The 13,643-nt window shown below is 46.2% G+C and overlaps 1 protein-coding gene across 4 annotated transcripts in view; it reads left to right on the forward strand.

Moving 5' to 3' along the window:
• Positions 1 to 13,643, forward strand: part of LOC129695897 (urea transporter 2-like) — a 147,448-nt gene that overhangs the window by 85,614 nt on the left and 48,191 nt on the right. For all 4 annotated transcript variants that reach the window (XM_055633349.1, XM_055633355.1, XM_055633342.1 and 1 more), the window contains 2 exons: positions 2,999 to 3,188; positions 4,176 to 4,304. In XM_055633349.1, coding sequence (XP_055489324.1) covers positions 2,999 to 3,188; positions 4,176 to 4,304 — 319 coding nt within the window. The remainder of the gene's footprint in view (positions 1 to 2,998; positions 3,189 to 4,175; positions 4,305 to 13,643) is intronic.

Below are 13,643 nucleotides of genomic sequence, written 5' to 3' on the forward strand. Positions count from 1 at the left end.
TGGGTCAGAGTGCTACCATTCTCTGCCTCCTGCCTCACACACTGACTGCTAGCTTTCCCAATTCGAGTCCCTCCCCGCAACCATACTAGTTTAAAGTCTCCCCAGTAGCCTTTGCAAATCTCCCCGCCAGGATATTGGTTCCCCTCGCGTTCAAGTGCAACCCGTCCTTTCTGTACAGGTCACACCTTCCCCAAAAGAGGTCCCAATGATCCAGAAACTTGAATCCATACCCACTGCACCAGTCCCTCATCCACGCATTTATCCTCCACCTCGCTCCATTCCTACTCTCACTGTCGCGTGGCACAGGCAGTAATCCTGAGATTGTTACCTTTGCAGTCCTTCTCCTTAACTCTCTACCTAACTCCCTAAATTCTTTTTTCAGGACCTCTTCTCTTTTTTTACCTATGTCGTTGGTACCTATATGTACCACAACCTCGGGCTCCTCTCCCTCCCATTTCAGGATTTCTTGGACACGTTCAGACACATCCCTGACCCTGGCACCAGGGAGGCAAACTACCATCCGGGTCTCCTGTCTGCGTCCACAGAATCGCCTATCCGACCCCCTGACTATAGAGTCCCCTATTACAATTGCCCTCCTCTTCTTTTACTTACCCTTCTGAGCAACAGGACCGGTCTTTGTGCCAGAGGCCCGGACGCTGTCGCTGCCCCCAGGTAGGCTGTCTCCCCCACCCTTACTCAAACATGAGTACTTATTTTCAAGGTGTACAGCCACCGGGGTACTCGCCAGTCCCTGCCTCTGCCCGTTGCCCTTCCTAACTGTGACCCAGTTTTCTGTCTCCCGTGGTCTTGGAGTGACCACCTCCCTGTAACTCCTTTCTATGACCTCCTCGCTCTCCCTGAGCAGACAGAGGTCATCGAGTTGCTGTTCCAGGTTCCTAATACGGTCCCTTAGGAGCCCCATCTCGATGCACCTGGCGCAGATGTGGACGTCTGGAGGGCACTCAGACTCCATGACCTCCCACATCTGACATCCAGAACAGTAAACTGCCCTGGCCCTCATTCTCCCCCTTATCCGAATACAATAAAGCCTTACCCGGGATACAAGCCAATCAGCTGCTTCCTCTGGTCCTCTTCCACCAATCAGAGACTTCTACCAGACTCCTTCTCTGGAAGTGAGATGGAACGTTGCAGATTTGCGTAACTCCTCCTCGCACCAACGGCTCCCCGGGCCTCTGTAGAAGCAAGCCCCGCGCTGTTTTTATACTCACAGCTCCAGGTAACTCCTCCTCGCACCAACGGCTCCCCGGGCCTCTGTAGAAGCAAGCCCCGCGCTGTTTTTATACTCACAGCTCCAGGTAACTCCTCCTCGCACCAACGGCTCCCCAGGCCTCTGTAGAAGCAAGCCCCGCGCTGTTTTTATACTCACAGCTCCAGGTAACTCCTCCTCGCACCAACGGCTCCCCGGGCCTCTGTAGAAGCAAGCCCCGCGCTGGTTTTATACTCACAGCTCCAGGTAACTCTTCCTTGCACCAACGGCTCCCCAGGCCTCTGTAGAAGCAAGCCCTGCACTGTTTTTATACTCACAGCTCCAGGTAACTCCTCCTCGCACCAACGGCTCCACGGGCCTCTGTAGAAGCAAGCCCCACGCTGGTTTTATACTCACAGCTCCAGGTAACCCCTCCTCGCACCAACGGCTCCCCGGGCCTCTGTAGAAGCAAGCCCCGCACTGGTTTTATACTCACAGCGCCAGGTAACTCCTCCTCGCACCAACGGCTCCCCGGGCCTGAGCCATATTTAAACAATATGGCTGAGAACATACAGAACAAGGTTAATAAGTTTACAGATGACACTAACATAGAAGGTATCGTAGACAGTGAAGAAGGTTATCAAAAATTACAGCCCAATCTTGAAAAGCTGGGCAGGTGGGCTGAGGAGTGGCAAATTTCAGATAAAGTTGTGATGTTGCATTTTTGTTGGTCAACCCAAGGCAGGACTTTGTTGAACAGTAGTGTCCCAGGGATTGTTGTAGAACAGAGGGACTTTGGAGGGCAACTACATACCTCCCTAAAAAGTGATGTCACAGGTAGACTGGGTGAACAAGAAGGCACTTGGCCTGATAACCTTCATCAGTCAGGGCACTAAGTACAGGAGTTGGAACATTATGTTGCAGTTGTACAAGTCATTGGTGAGGCCACTCTTGGAGAATTGTACACAGTTTTAGTTACCCACCATTAAGCTGTAAAGAGTGCAAATAAGTTTACAAGAATTTTATCAGGGCTTGAGGGCCTGAGATAGGGAGAAGTTGGGCAGCCTTGGATTTTATTCCTTGGAATGTAGGAGACTGAGGGGTCACCTTATAGAGTTGTATAAAATCTTAAGGAGCATAAATAATGCATACTCTGGCGCAGTGATGCACATTAGAGTTGCACAGAGATGCAGAGTCCCTTGCCCAGAGCAGGTGATTCGAGGACAAGAGGACATAGGTTACAGGTGAAAGGGAAAAGATTTAACAGGAAACTGAGGGGGTAACCTTTTCACACAAAGGATGGTGGGTGTGTGAACAAAGTGCCAGAGGAGGTAGTTGAGGCAGGGACTAGCCCCAACGTTTAAGAAACAGTTAGATAGGTACATGGATAGGGCAGGTTTGGAGATAAATGGACCACACACGGGCAGGTGGGACTAGTGTAGCTGGGACATGTTGGCTGGTGTGGGCAAGTTGGGCCGAAAGGCCTGTTTCCACTCTGTATCACTCTAAGGCTCCATGACCTAATGAGAGAACGTGCCAACTTCACACAGGCAGCGTGTATGATCGAACCCGGGCCTCTGGCACTGTGAGGCAGCAGCTCCTCCAGCTGCGCCACTAAGCCCGCCTAAAATTATTTGGGTTATTATGCAAATACCTGCTGTAATAAGGTTATTTTAGGGTTGAAATAACATTTACACACTGCATGGCAGCATCTAAAATCTGCATTTATAGGGCTGTTGCTCACTATATTATTTAATAGTCATATACTTTTTTTCTCTGACCCCATTACAGAGCAGAACATTACCTTTCAATTTATCGACTGGGTCTTGCGTGGTTCCGCTCAGGTGATGTTTGTCAACAACCCTCTGAGTGGGCTTGTTATTTTAATTGGACTGGTTGTGCAGAATCCATGGTGGGCACTGAATGGCTTCCTGGGCACAGTGTTTGCCACTTTGGCAGCACTTTTGCTTAATCATGACAGGTAAATGTGCGATGGCAATAAATACTTGATGTTGAAACTGTTCTCGTGAAATATATCAAAATGATATTCTGCACATTTCTAGTTATAGTACCAATCTTATTTAAGATAAAATCTTGCCATTAATTGCTAAGAACCAAGTTTACAAGTCTGTAGATCCTTTCAATGATTCTCCAAGAAACCAGTAAAATTTCAGAGCACAAGGATAAGTGATTGAACATTCCTGACACATGGAGGCATGGAGGAGTTTGGGATGGAATTATAGATTTGGAAGAATACAATTTTGCTTTTGGAAGATTTAAAAAAAACAAGTTTATTTCATGTTCATTCAAACTAAATGTCATAAACTTGTTATCAGTACTTTTAGTAAAAAATAAAATGCTGGAGGAACTCAACGGGTCAGGCAGCATCTGTGGAGGGAATGGTCAAATGGCATTTCAGGCTGGGGCTGTTCAGATTGATTATCAGTTCTTATTTTTCTATTGTGGCCAGATTGGCTGGCATTCAGGCAAGTCAGCATTCAACAACAGGCTACAGGCACAATTGTGATTGTGGGTTAGAGGTTGGGAGATCAAAGTTTTGACAGGCGATCAGAAGAAGAAAATATAATCTCAGGCAAATGTGCATTTCTTATCTGAGTTTTGGGTTAGGTGGAACCAATGGTACTGGCATAAATTGTGCCTGAATTACATTTTTTTTCCTCCAACCTTCTTCTGAAGCGTATTTCCAAATGTAAAATTTGAGATGAAACACCAGTCAGACAATATTTTTTAAAGTTTTCTTTTATTTTTTCTTCAATGTAAGAACGGAAATTATTTGCTATCAATATGGTTGAATATTGGTTTATTACGAAAATATCCTTTTACATCTTTGCATTAGTTCACCACCTGTTAATAACCCAATTAAATCATAAGAATTTTAATATTTTTAAATCCATACAAACAACTAACCAGTTCTAAAATGAAACTATTTCACTATTTTAAACTGCAGGTCTATGATTGCAGCCGGGCTTTCTGGCTATAATGGCATCTTGGTCGGTCTCTTATTGGCTGTGTTTTGTGACAAAGGAGATTGGTATTGGTGGTTGTTGCTGGCTGTGATCCTGATGTCAATGTTTTGGTAAGTGAATAATTGAACTGTTATATGAAGTTATGCTATACTGTTTACAGCAACTACAGATTTCCTCTCGTATTTTGACAACAAAAAAATGTTTAAAATAATCTTGTGCTAATGCGTGTTTAAGAAAGAACTGCAGATGCTGGAAAAATCGAAGGTAGACAAAAATGCTGGAGAAACTCAGCGGGTGAAACAGCATCTATGGAGCGAAGGAATAGGTGACATTTCGGGTCGAGACCCTTCTTGAAAGGCTCTCAACCCGAAACGTCACCTATTCCTTTGCTCCATAGATGCTGCCTCTCCCGCTGAGTTTCTCCAGCATTTTTGTCTACCTTTGTGCTAATGCATAATTAGACTTCAAAAGGAATCTCATCTGCTATACAATTTATCCTGGTTGAGGTTTAAATATAGGAACCACATTATGAAATTATGTCAGGATCAGTAATGGATTTTATTGGGTGATTCCGTGTATTTTATTTTCATGTAGACAAAGAAATGCCTAAAATCATGTTTTTGACCATTAATATCACCATCAGTGTGCTAATATCTTTCTTTAAAACTGGCATAAAATTTTTGTTGAATTTTGGTGTGTTTAAAACATTATTTGGAAGAAGGAATAGAACACTCAGGCCAGGTATGGTTATACGGAAATAGCGACTTTAAGCCTTGCCAAGAGGCAAAAAAAATAAATTCATCTGTATTTTCTTCTTAGGGATATACCTATAAAAGGTATAAAAGGATATCATAAAGGAAAGGTTAATAAAATTTTGGGAAGGATGGAATGGGAAGGACTGCGTCACTTCTGTACAGGTGTTCAAAAGGGAGATTGCAATGAAACACCTACCGCCCAGCACAATTGGAACTTTAGGCACAAGAAACTGCAGTTGCTGGTTTACAAAAAAGTGTTAGAGTAACTCAGTGGGTCAGACAGCATTTCAAGAGAACATGGATAGACGACACTTTGATTGTAGTAGGGGGGTAGAAAGTAGGAAGAGAAGTGGGGAAGAAACAATGTCTGGCAAGTGAAAGGTGGATGCAGGTGTGGGGGGAGGGGGGGTGATTTGTAGATGGCTAAACATAGGGCAGAGATGAAAATACAAAACGTGTGAGATAAGGAGATGGGGATAGAAGAGAACTTTGATGGTTTGGAACATAGATTTCCCTGACTATTGGATATTACTCCCATTAACCCCATCAAACTTTAAATTTGTTATTTAAATGTGTTACACAGTGGTATAAAAAGTTTTTCATGTGCCTTGGTAAGTTTAAAGGGAGCACAGGACCAGCACCCGATGAGCCAGGTACAGAACCATTAGGTTTCTTGAATTGTATATTTTAGGTACCCATTGTAGAGAATACTATCATCATCTAGCATACATTGGGACTGCGGAACATGCAGTTCCATGGGAATTGTTCAAAAAAACATGAATATACATCACACGGTATTTAATGCATGAACCCTTAAATAAGGACTATATGTACTTTTGCAACTTCACAGTACTGATAGTTAACTTCCAAATTGCCTGATCTCAGATATTATCTGAGGATTGTTTCCAATATTTCATTTTGCTTTTGGTCGAGATTTGACAGATATTGATTGCTCATTCTAAATGTATACGTGAGACTTGAAGCGCAATATAGATGCTGACATGGGCTTTTCTGATTAGGCTTGTGTGGTATTACTTCTGGACACAAATAAAATCTCGGTCATATTAATTTCCACCTTATAGATAATAGATACATAGACAATAGGTGCAGGAGTAAGCCATTCGGCCCTTTGAGCCAGCACCACCATTCAATGTGAATATCATGGCTGATCATCCACAATCAGTACCTTGTTCCTGCCTTCTCCCTATATCCCTTGATTCCGCTAGCCCTAAGAACTCTTTTTGAACAAATCCAGTGAATCGGCCTCCACTGCCTTCTGAGGCAGAGAATTCCACAGATTCACAACTCTCTGGGTGAAAAAGTTTTTCCTCTCAGTTCTAAATGGCCTACCCCTTATTCTTAAACTGAGGCCTCTGGTTCTGGACTCCCCCAACATCGGGAACATGTTTCCTGCAGCTAGCTTGTCCAATCCCGTAATAATTTTATATGCTTTAATATGACCCCCTATTATCCTTCTAAATTCCAGTGCATACAAGCCCAATCGTTCCATTCTTTCATCATGTGACAGTCCCACCATCCCAATAGATTTTAAAGTTGCATGATAATAGTAAGATTAAACGAGAACTTACCAGTTTGAAGTTTGATCTGTATTTTATGAGGAGTTACGATGAGGGATTACGTGAAGAGCCCGCCTCAGGACGCACGTGCGGCATACTTCAAAGCAGCGGTGTGGAATCACAGATAGACACAAGTATTTGAAGTAACATAGTAAAGAAATAGAGACATCAATTTATCAGTTTGATCCATATAATGAGGGTGGGAGCGGAGGGCACGTAATCCCTCATCGTAACTACTCATAAAATACAGATCAAACTTCAAACTGGTAAGTTCTCGTTTAATCTTACTATTTGACTTCAGAGTCACGTGAGTGACTACGTGAAGATTTCAAAGCTCTGTGATTTCAAACCGTGTAACAGCTATTACTACACCACTGCCGAAGTCTTTGAGGGAGGAAGTGTGTTATCGTAATCAACCAATGAATCTGTTTATAGAAAAACACAATGGTATTTTTACAATAACAATGAAGAAATTTAAATGCTCCCCTGGGCTAATTTAAATATTTGCAGACTGGAATCTTTCCTGCAAATAAAAACAGGTTTTGTCAACAGTTTATAATAATTTTTTCTCTGAATGTTTTACCCCCACCATTCTGCTGTAGCCAGGATGTGGTTTATAGGCACGTCCATTCTTTTGCCGTTGACGTGGAAGCTTGTCCTGTGGAATGAAAACTTTGTACATGTTAGTTTTATCCCAGGAGCTTTAGTACCTGCTTGAGCCATCCCAAAATGGCTCGTTACCTGACCACAAGGTTTTTTTTTTGGGGGGGTTTTTTTGTGACCAACCCACAAGGCTTTTCATCTCCCTCGAATATTTAGGTTGTGTCTATATAGGGTAATAGGGTCATGGCACATTACCGTGTTTTCTGGCGGGTAAGCCCGGATTTTATGACTGGATAAGGTGTTCCTGGTCTGGTTTGACCATTCCCTGGACAATGATAGAGATCTGGTCTGAAGCTATGAGCATGGTGTCCAGTTGCAATAGGAGTAGTGACTGGACCCTCTGTGCTGCTCCGAGTGCCCTCAACATATGTGTTTAGAGCATAGATGGTTCAGGTTGAGGGATCTGGCTGGTGGGCATCCCCTGAGGTATGGCAGTACCACTGTGACATCCCATATATGGGTGTACCTGGTCTAGGGGTTTAGAGTTGTATACCCTTCATAGATTTACCACCAGCCAGTGACCCCATGGCCTGTTGTCCTGGAGCTGTTTTGAAAAAACAGGCAGGGTAATTCTAGCTGTGTTGATGGTACTGTAGCCGAATCCTTCATCATGGTGAAGGTTCACCAGGAATTCCAGTACGTAGTAACTGTATCGGTTGAGTAGGTTATCCTTGTATCCATGCAGTACTTCTCTTGATGCTGGACAAGTGCTGTAGTCCAGTGGATGTTCAGAGGGATGCTGACATGGTGTCGACGGTTCGTTATAATAATCCCAGTCCCAGAAGTGGTTTGTGCAGAATCTGCAACCCAGGAGCTTGAATTTCCCATGGCACGGATGGGGTGGGTGGGTGAAGGGGGTGAAGGGGGAAACTTTAATTCTTAGTCCCCTACCTGGTCGGCGGCTCCCAACATCGCGGAGCTGGGGGCTCTGTCCGGCCGCGGGCGGCGCCGGTTGTAGCTCCGACCCCGGCAACTCTACCCCTGGCTGCGAGGCGCTCCAAATCCAGCGCCGCCCGAGGCCCCAGCTCCGCGAATGTTGGGAGAAGGCGGCCTCCGCGCCCTGGAGCTTACCGCACAGCGACCCGGTAAGGCATTGCCCGCTCCCCGCTGGTATCCCAGCGCTGCGGAGCTTACTGCACGGCGACCCGGTAAGGAATTGTCCGCTCCCCGCTGGTATCCCAGCGCTGCGACGCCGCCGACTCCCAACATTTGTGGAGCTGGGGTGGGGGGCGTCCGGCTGCGGGCGGCGGTGGATTTGGAGCGCCTCGCAGCCAGGGGTAGAGTTGCCGGGGTCGGAGCTACAACCGGCGCCGCCCGCTGGCGGCCACAGCGCTGCGGAGCTTACTGCACGGCGACCCGGTAAGGCATTGACCGCTCCCCGTCTCTCCGACCAGGTAGGGGACTAAGAATTAAAGTTTACCCCTTCAACCCCCCCTTCACATAAAAGCCCTCCAAACTAACTGACTAATATTTAAGCAATGATTTACAGATGTTTAAGTGTCTCCCCGGTCTCCGGGGAGGAGGCAGCCGCTACAGTAGTACAGACCTGGGTTGACCGTGCGTCATTTCGGGTCAAGTTTGGCGCCAAACGCGAGCTTTGGTGTGCCGATGACATCCTGGAAAAAATGGCCGGTTTTCGGAGGTTTTCGGTTTCCGGAACACCGGATAAAAAGGTTGTGCACCTGTAGTTGGTAGTTTGTTGACCATTAATTTGTTGCATGTTTGTGCCAATTCAACTAAGTTGTCTCTTGGCAACATTATAGTCACGTAGACTGAATTAATATGAAACCCAAGATAGTCCAGGAAAGAGCTCTATATGCTGGTAGGAACCAGACCCACCTACCTCCATGGTTATTGGCGGTTTTGTCTTTTCTGTTTTCTGAGTGCTTTGTTCTGACGACGTGCTGGTGATGTTGGGGGGAGGCGCATTTTCCAGGGGGTCCGCGGCGGGCCCTGATCTAAAAGATCTTTGGGGATAATGCGGCCCCAAGCGTTCACCAGTCCCATATTCTAGACGTCGACTGGTGGATGCCATGGGGTGCTGCCGCTTGGGTATCGGAGGTCGTGGTTTGCTCGTCCCGGGGCCTGCCCTCATGATGCCGAAGGTTTTTGATGCCTCTTCCATCTCCTTCAGCTTTTTGTTCAGATCTCTCCCAAATAGCAGTGAGTCTGCCTCCGCAGCTGGGGCTTTACACAAGCCTGCAAATTTGGGATTGAGGGTAGGTCTTATATTTTCCCTCCGGAGATTGTTTAGTTCGAATTGCGTGGTACACCTTAATGCCAGCACATCCTGCTGGTATGTATTCATCTCCGTTGTCTCCACAGAACGAGCATAGGCTGTGATAGCTGACGTCAGGAGCCTTAGATTCCGCTGTAGCTTGAGTTTTTGTGCCCGCATAAGGGCCCCCACATTTTCCCAGATTTTTCTGTTGAGGCTTTTTTCCCTTAAGGGCCTCACAGTTCTCTGGTGCTGTATGTTCTTGCAGCACCTCGGCGAGCACCTTCTTCAGTAGAGGTTTGTTGGATAGGTGATTAATACTGGCTGCCATTTTTTTGGCTCCAGCGGTGCTTCAGCCCGTGGGGTTGCTACGAAGCGGTCCACCACACCCAACAGCTGTTCCTGTTCCTGCACCCCATGCATACTCCCGATTTCGTCCGCCTGCCCCATTTCCCGACCAGCCCTGCCCTGGTCACCAATGCTAGCCTCCTGCTCCAGCCCGTGGTATGAGGTAGCAAAGGGCAGTGCCTGACACGACACTATGGAGGAGGTACCTGTCCTGTCTCGCCGGGAGCGCTGCTGTTCCCGGTGGACCATCTCCTCCAGGAGCTGCTAAATGCAGCTCAGGCGGCTGTCTCTCTTCTGCTTTGGTGGAGACATGTCCCCCTCCGACGAATCGGAGACGACCGGCCGTTTGGCTTCCTGGCCGCTTTCCCAGTCCGCCGTGCAGGCTCTGGCGAGACTGGGCTTGGCTCGGTCTCAGGGATAGCGAAAAACGCTCTGCGAGCGACGCTGCCGCCGGTTGCTGCCCCGCTGGTAGAGTTGGAGCGGGGCAGTTTCTCTTTGCGAGTTTTCTGCGTTGTGTTCCTGAAAGCCTGCAAAACACAACTGCAACTCACCTCTCCAATGCCCAAGAGCCGCTCCTGCAGCTTAGGCGGCTGTCTCTCCCCCTCCTGGGTGGAGAGACGTCCCCGTCCGATGTCGGAACCACCGGCCGGTTTTGCATACATCCAGCCCGCTGCTCAGGCGCTAGCGGGGCTGGGCTCGGTCGCGGTGTCGGGGTAGCGGACCGCCCGCTAAGCGGTCCTACCGCCTGTTGCTGTCCCCGCAATGAGACGCTCCTCCGTCGAGCGGGCAGGTGCAGCGTTCTTCCCAGCCCGCTGCTGAAGTGCTGACGGGCTTGGTGCAGTGTCGGGAGCGGGGCGCTGCCGCGGTGCGCTCTCTCTCTCTCATGCACTCGGGCTGCTGTTAGAGTGCAGCGCACTCCACGCCAACACTGCGTAGTGGGTCCCCCCTTCATCGGCTCCGATGGTCGGAAGCCTCCGCCCGCCCGCCTGCCTGCCTTCACCTGGCCAGCTACTCGAGGGGCGAGCGAGGACTGAGGGGAACCTCCAACGAGTGCAAGCGCCGTCTTCTCCGTTGTCGCCCCTGTGTGGAGTGGTACCGGCACCGGCACAGCTCCCAGTCCGTGGTCCGCCGTGTGTGCGGTCCTGGTGGCGTCTTTCCCCCCTTCCGCGAACGGAACACTCCTTCCCCGGAGTCCAAGGGGCCGCTTGCATGCCCTACGGGGAACAAGCAGACGCGAGGGGCTGTTAAAATAAAGGTAAGTACTTACCTAAAGCTTAGTTTTTCAGATTGTAGCGAGAGCCCTGTCTCCCGCCTGCCGCTGTTGCCTGCTGAAACGTAATGCCACACGTGCGTCCTGAGGCGGGCTCTTCACGTAGTCACTCACGTGACTCCGAAGTAAAATTATTGTTCTTTTGTATTTGGAGGTCAGATTAATTTTTACCTCATAGATTTGAGGATTAAACAATTATTATTGTTTATTTAATCTTTTCGTTGGATATGGGCTTGCATGTAAAGTCAACAATAATTGTCCATTTCTAACTGCTCTTCAGAAAGAGATGTGTTCCCTGGCACTTGTCACACATGTAATTTGGAATTTCTTAGCCAAAAATATGAAATAATTGTGTGGAAGTTATTTCCCACGAGTAAATTTAGATCACAAAGAAAAAAAATAGAAATTTTGTAAACACAATATTCTGACAAAAAACTGACAATAAGAAAACCTCTGGAGCTTGTCCAAATATCCTGTAGGCATTTTCAATGACAAAGGTACTCGTCAGTAGCACAAGAGCAAATGTCTGTCACCTAATTCTTGTACTTGGTTTAAATAAATAAAAACAGATTCTCAGTTTGATTCAATAATACTTTGTAGATCGGTTGCTAATTAAAATTGTGGCCCATTCCATGAAAATAACACAAATAATTGTAATTCTTCGGGAGACCAAAAATGAGGTAGATGTGAGTTCAAGCATTGTAGGTGGATGAAGTGGCCTGGAACGGTCTTGAGCTTTTACTGACAGCCTGGATGAAGTAACATGGAAACAGGAATGAAATACCTGCTGACTAAAAGCAGTGGAACATAAAACTAATTGAGATACAATCAAATAGCAAATTAAAAGGAAATAACATAATCATTCAACCTTTGTAAATGACCTAACCACAAAAATAACAGAAGTCATTAACTGAATGGTGGTTAAATCATTTATGGAGATTGGGGTTATTTTATGGATCTAAAGCCAACATATTCAAATAGCAGAAAGACAGTGTGATATATGGTATCAATCAGGGTTTTGAGACCAGACATTGGCCACACATTGAGATCTATTTGAAGCACCAGACATTGAGATCTATTTGAAGTATTTCAGAGCAAGTATATTTCGTGTTTCATTTTTCAAGCGAACAATGAAAGCATAGGAAAAAAATGTTGTATCAGAAAAGGACAATTTTAAAAGTGAAATGTTAAATACGATACAGTACAATATGATATAACTTTATTTATCCCAGGAGGGAAATTGATCAGCCTACCCCACGATAGAAGGGGGAGGAGTTGTACAGTTTGATAGCCACAGGGAAGAAGGATCTCCTGTGGCGTTCTGTACTGCATCTTGGTTGTACTCACTGATAAACTGCATATCCACACCATTGATGCAGACGGGACAGGTGTGTTCCTCTCCTCCTGAAGTCCACCACAAACTCCTTAGTGTTGAGCTGCAGGTGATTCAGCCCACACCACTCAACAAACTCTCTGTATTCAACTTCCCGTCACTGATGCAGCCCACAATTGCAGAGACATCTGAAAATTTCTGCAGGTGGCAGGAGTCTATCTGAAGTCCAAGGTGAACATGAAGGGAGAGAGGACCATCCCCTGTGGGGTCCCCGTGTTGCATAGCAAATGGTATGATATGACCTGAATAACAGTCAGCAATTCCTAGAGCTGCAGTATCCTAGTTGCCAACTTCAACATCTGTAATCCTATGTTAATACAACCTATTGAAGATACCAAACAGAGTTTAAATTCACTTCAAGATTTTGCAGATTCTTTGGTACCTGTTTAGCAACTTAGAAACATAATGAGAACCAAATCTATTAAAACCAAGGGGCATGAACAGAGTTTGATTAAACTTGAAAAGGAGAGAATAAGCTGGGAAAAAAACTGTGAACATTTGTAAGTTCAAGTGACACTGTCAACTCTTCAGCTAGAAAACAAAATTATTATAACAAGGGAGAAGATACAATTCGAAAGAAGAAATTACAGCATTACTGCGAGAGTTAATTCTCAGTGGTGAACAGATTAGAAGGCAAATAACAGAACTGTGAAAGAATACTTACTACTTTCAGATTTAATGGGAAAATCATGGGCCAAGTCTCTTGGAAATCAGCTCAAGAATAACCAATGTCATTTGGGTCATTGAAAATTATGGAAAAGGTATTTTTTTCCATTTCAGACATGACTGAATAGAAGGGCAAGTGTGTGCAGCATTTAGCAACTAAAGGGGCTGCCCCACTTGGGCGACCTAATCCGCGAGTTCTGGCGAGTTGCAGCATGGTCGACATGAGGTCGTAGGAGGTCTTCATAACTCTCCTTCATGCTCGAGAGTGGTCTCCGCGTACTCGAGGCCTCAGCTAGGTCGCGGCGTTTTTTTCAATATGTTAAAAAATGCCCGCAAATAAAAAAAGATCGCCATGGGAAAAATCGATACATTTTTACTCGTAGATTTAGTCGTAGTAGGTTGTAGTAGGTCGTAGTAGGTCGGCCTGTTAGTCATAGGTAATCGAGAGTAGTCGAAGGTAGTCGAAGGTAGTCATAGATAGAAACATAAACATAGAAAATAGGTGCAAGAGTAGGCCATTCGGCCCTTCGAGCCTGCACTGCTATTCAATATGATCATG

The sequence above is a fragment of the Leucoraja erinacea genome, chromosome 1 (genome assembly GCF_028641065.1).
Source record: "Leucoraja erinacea ecotype New England chromosome 1, Leri_hhj_1, whole genome shotgun sequence".
In the NCBI taxonomy this organism is placed as follows: Eukaryota; Metazoa; Chordata; class Chondrichthyes; order Rajiformes; family Rajidae; genus Leucoraja; species Leucoraja erinaceus.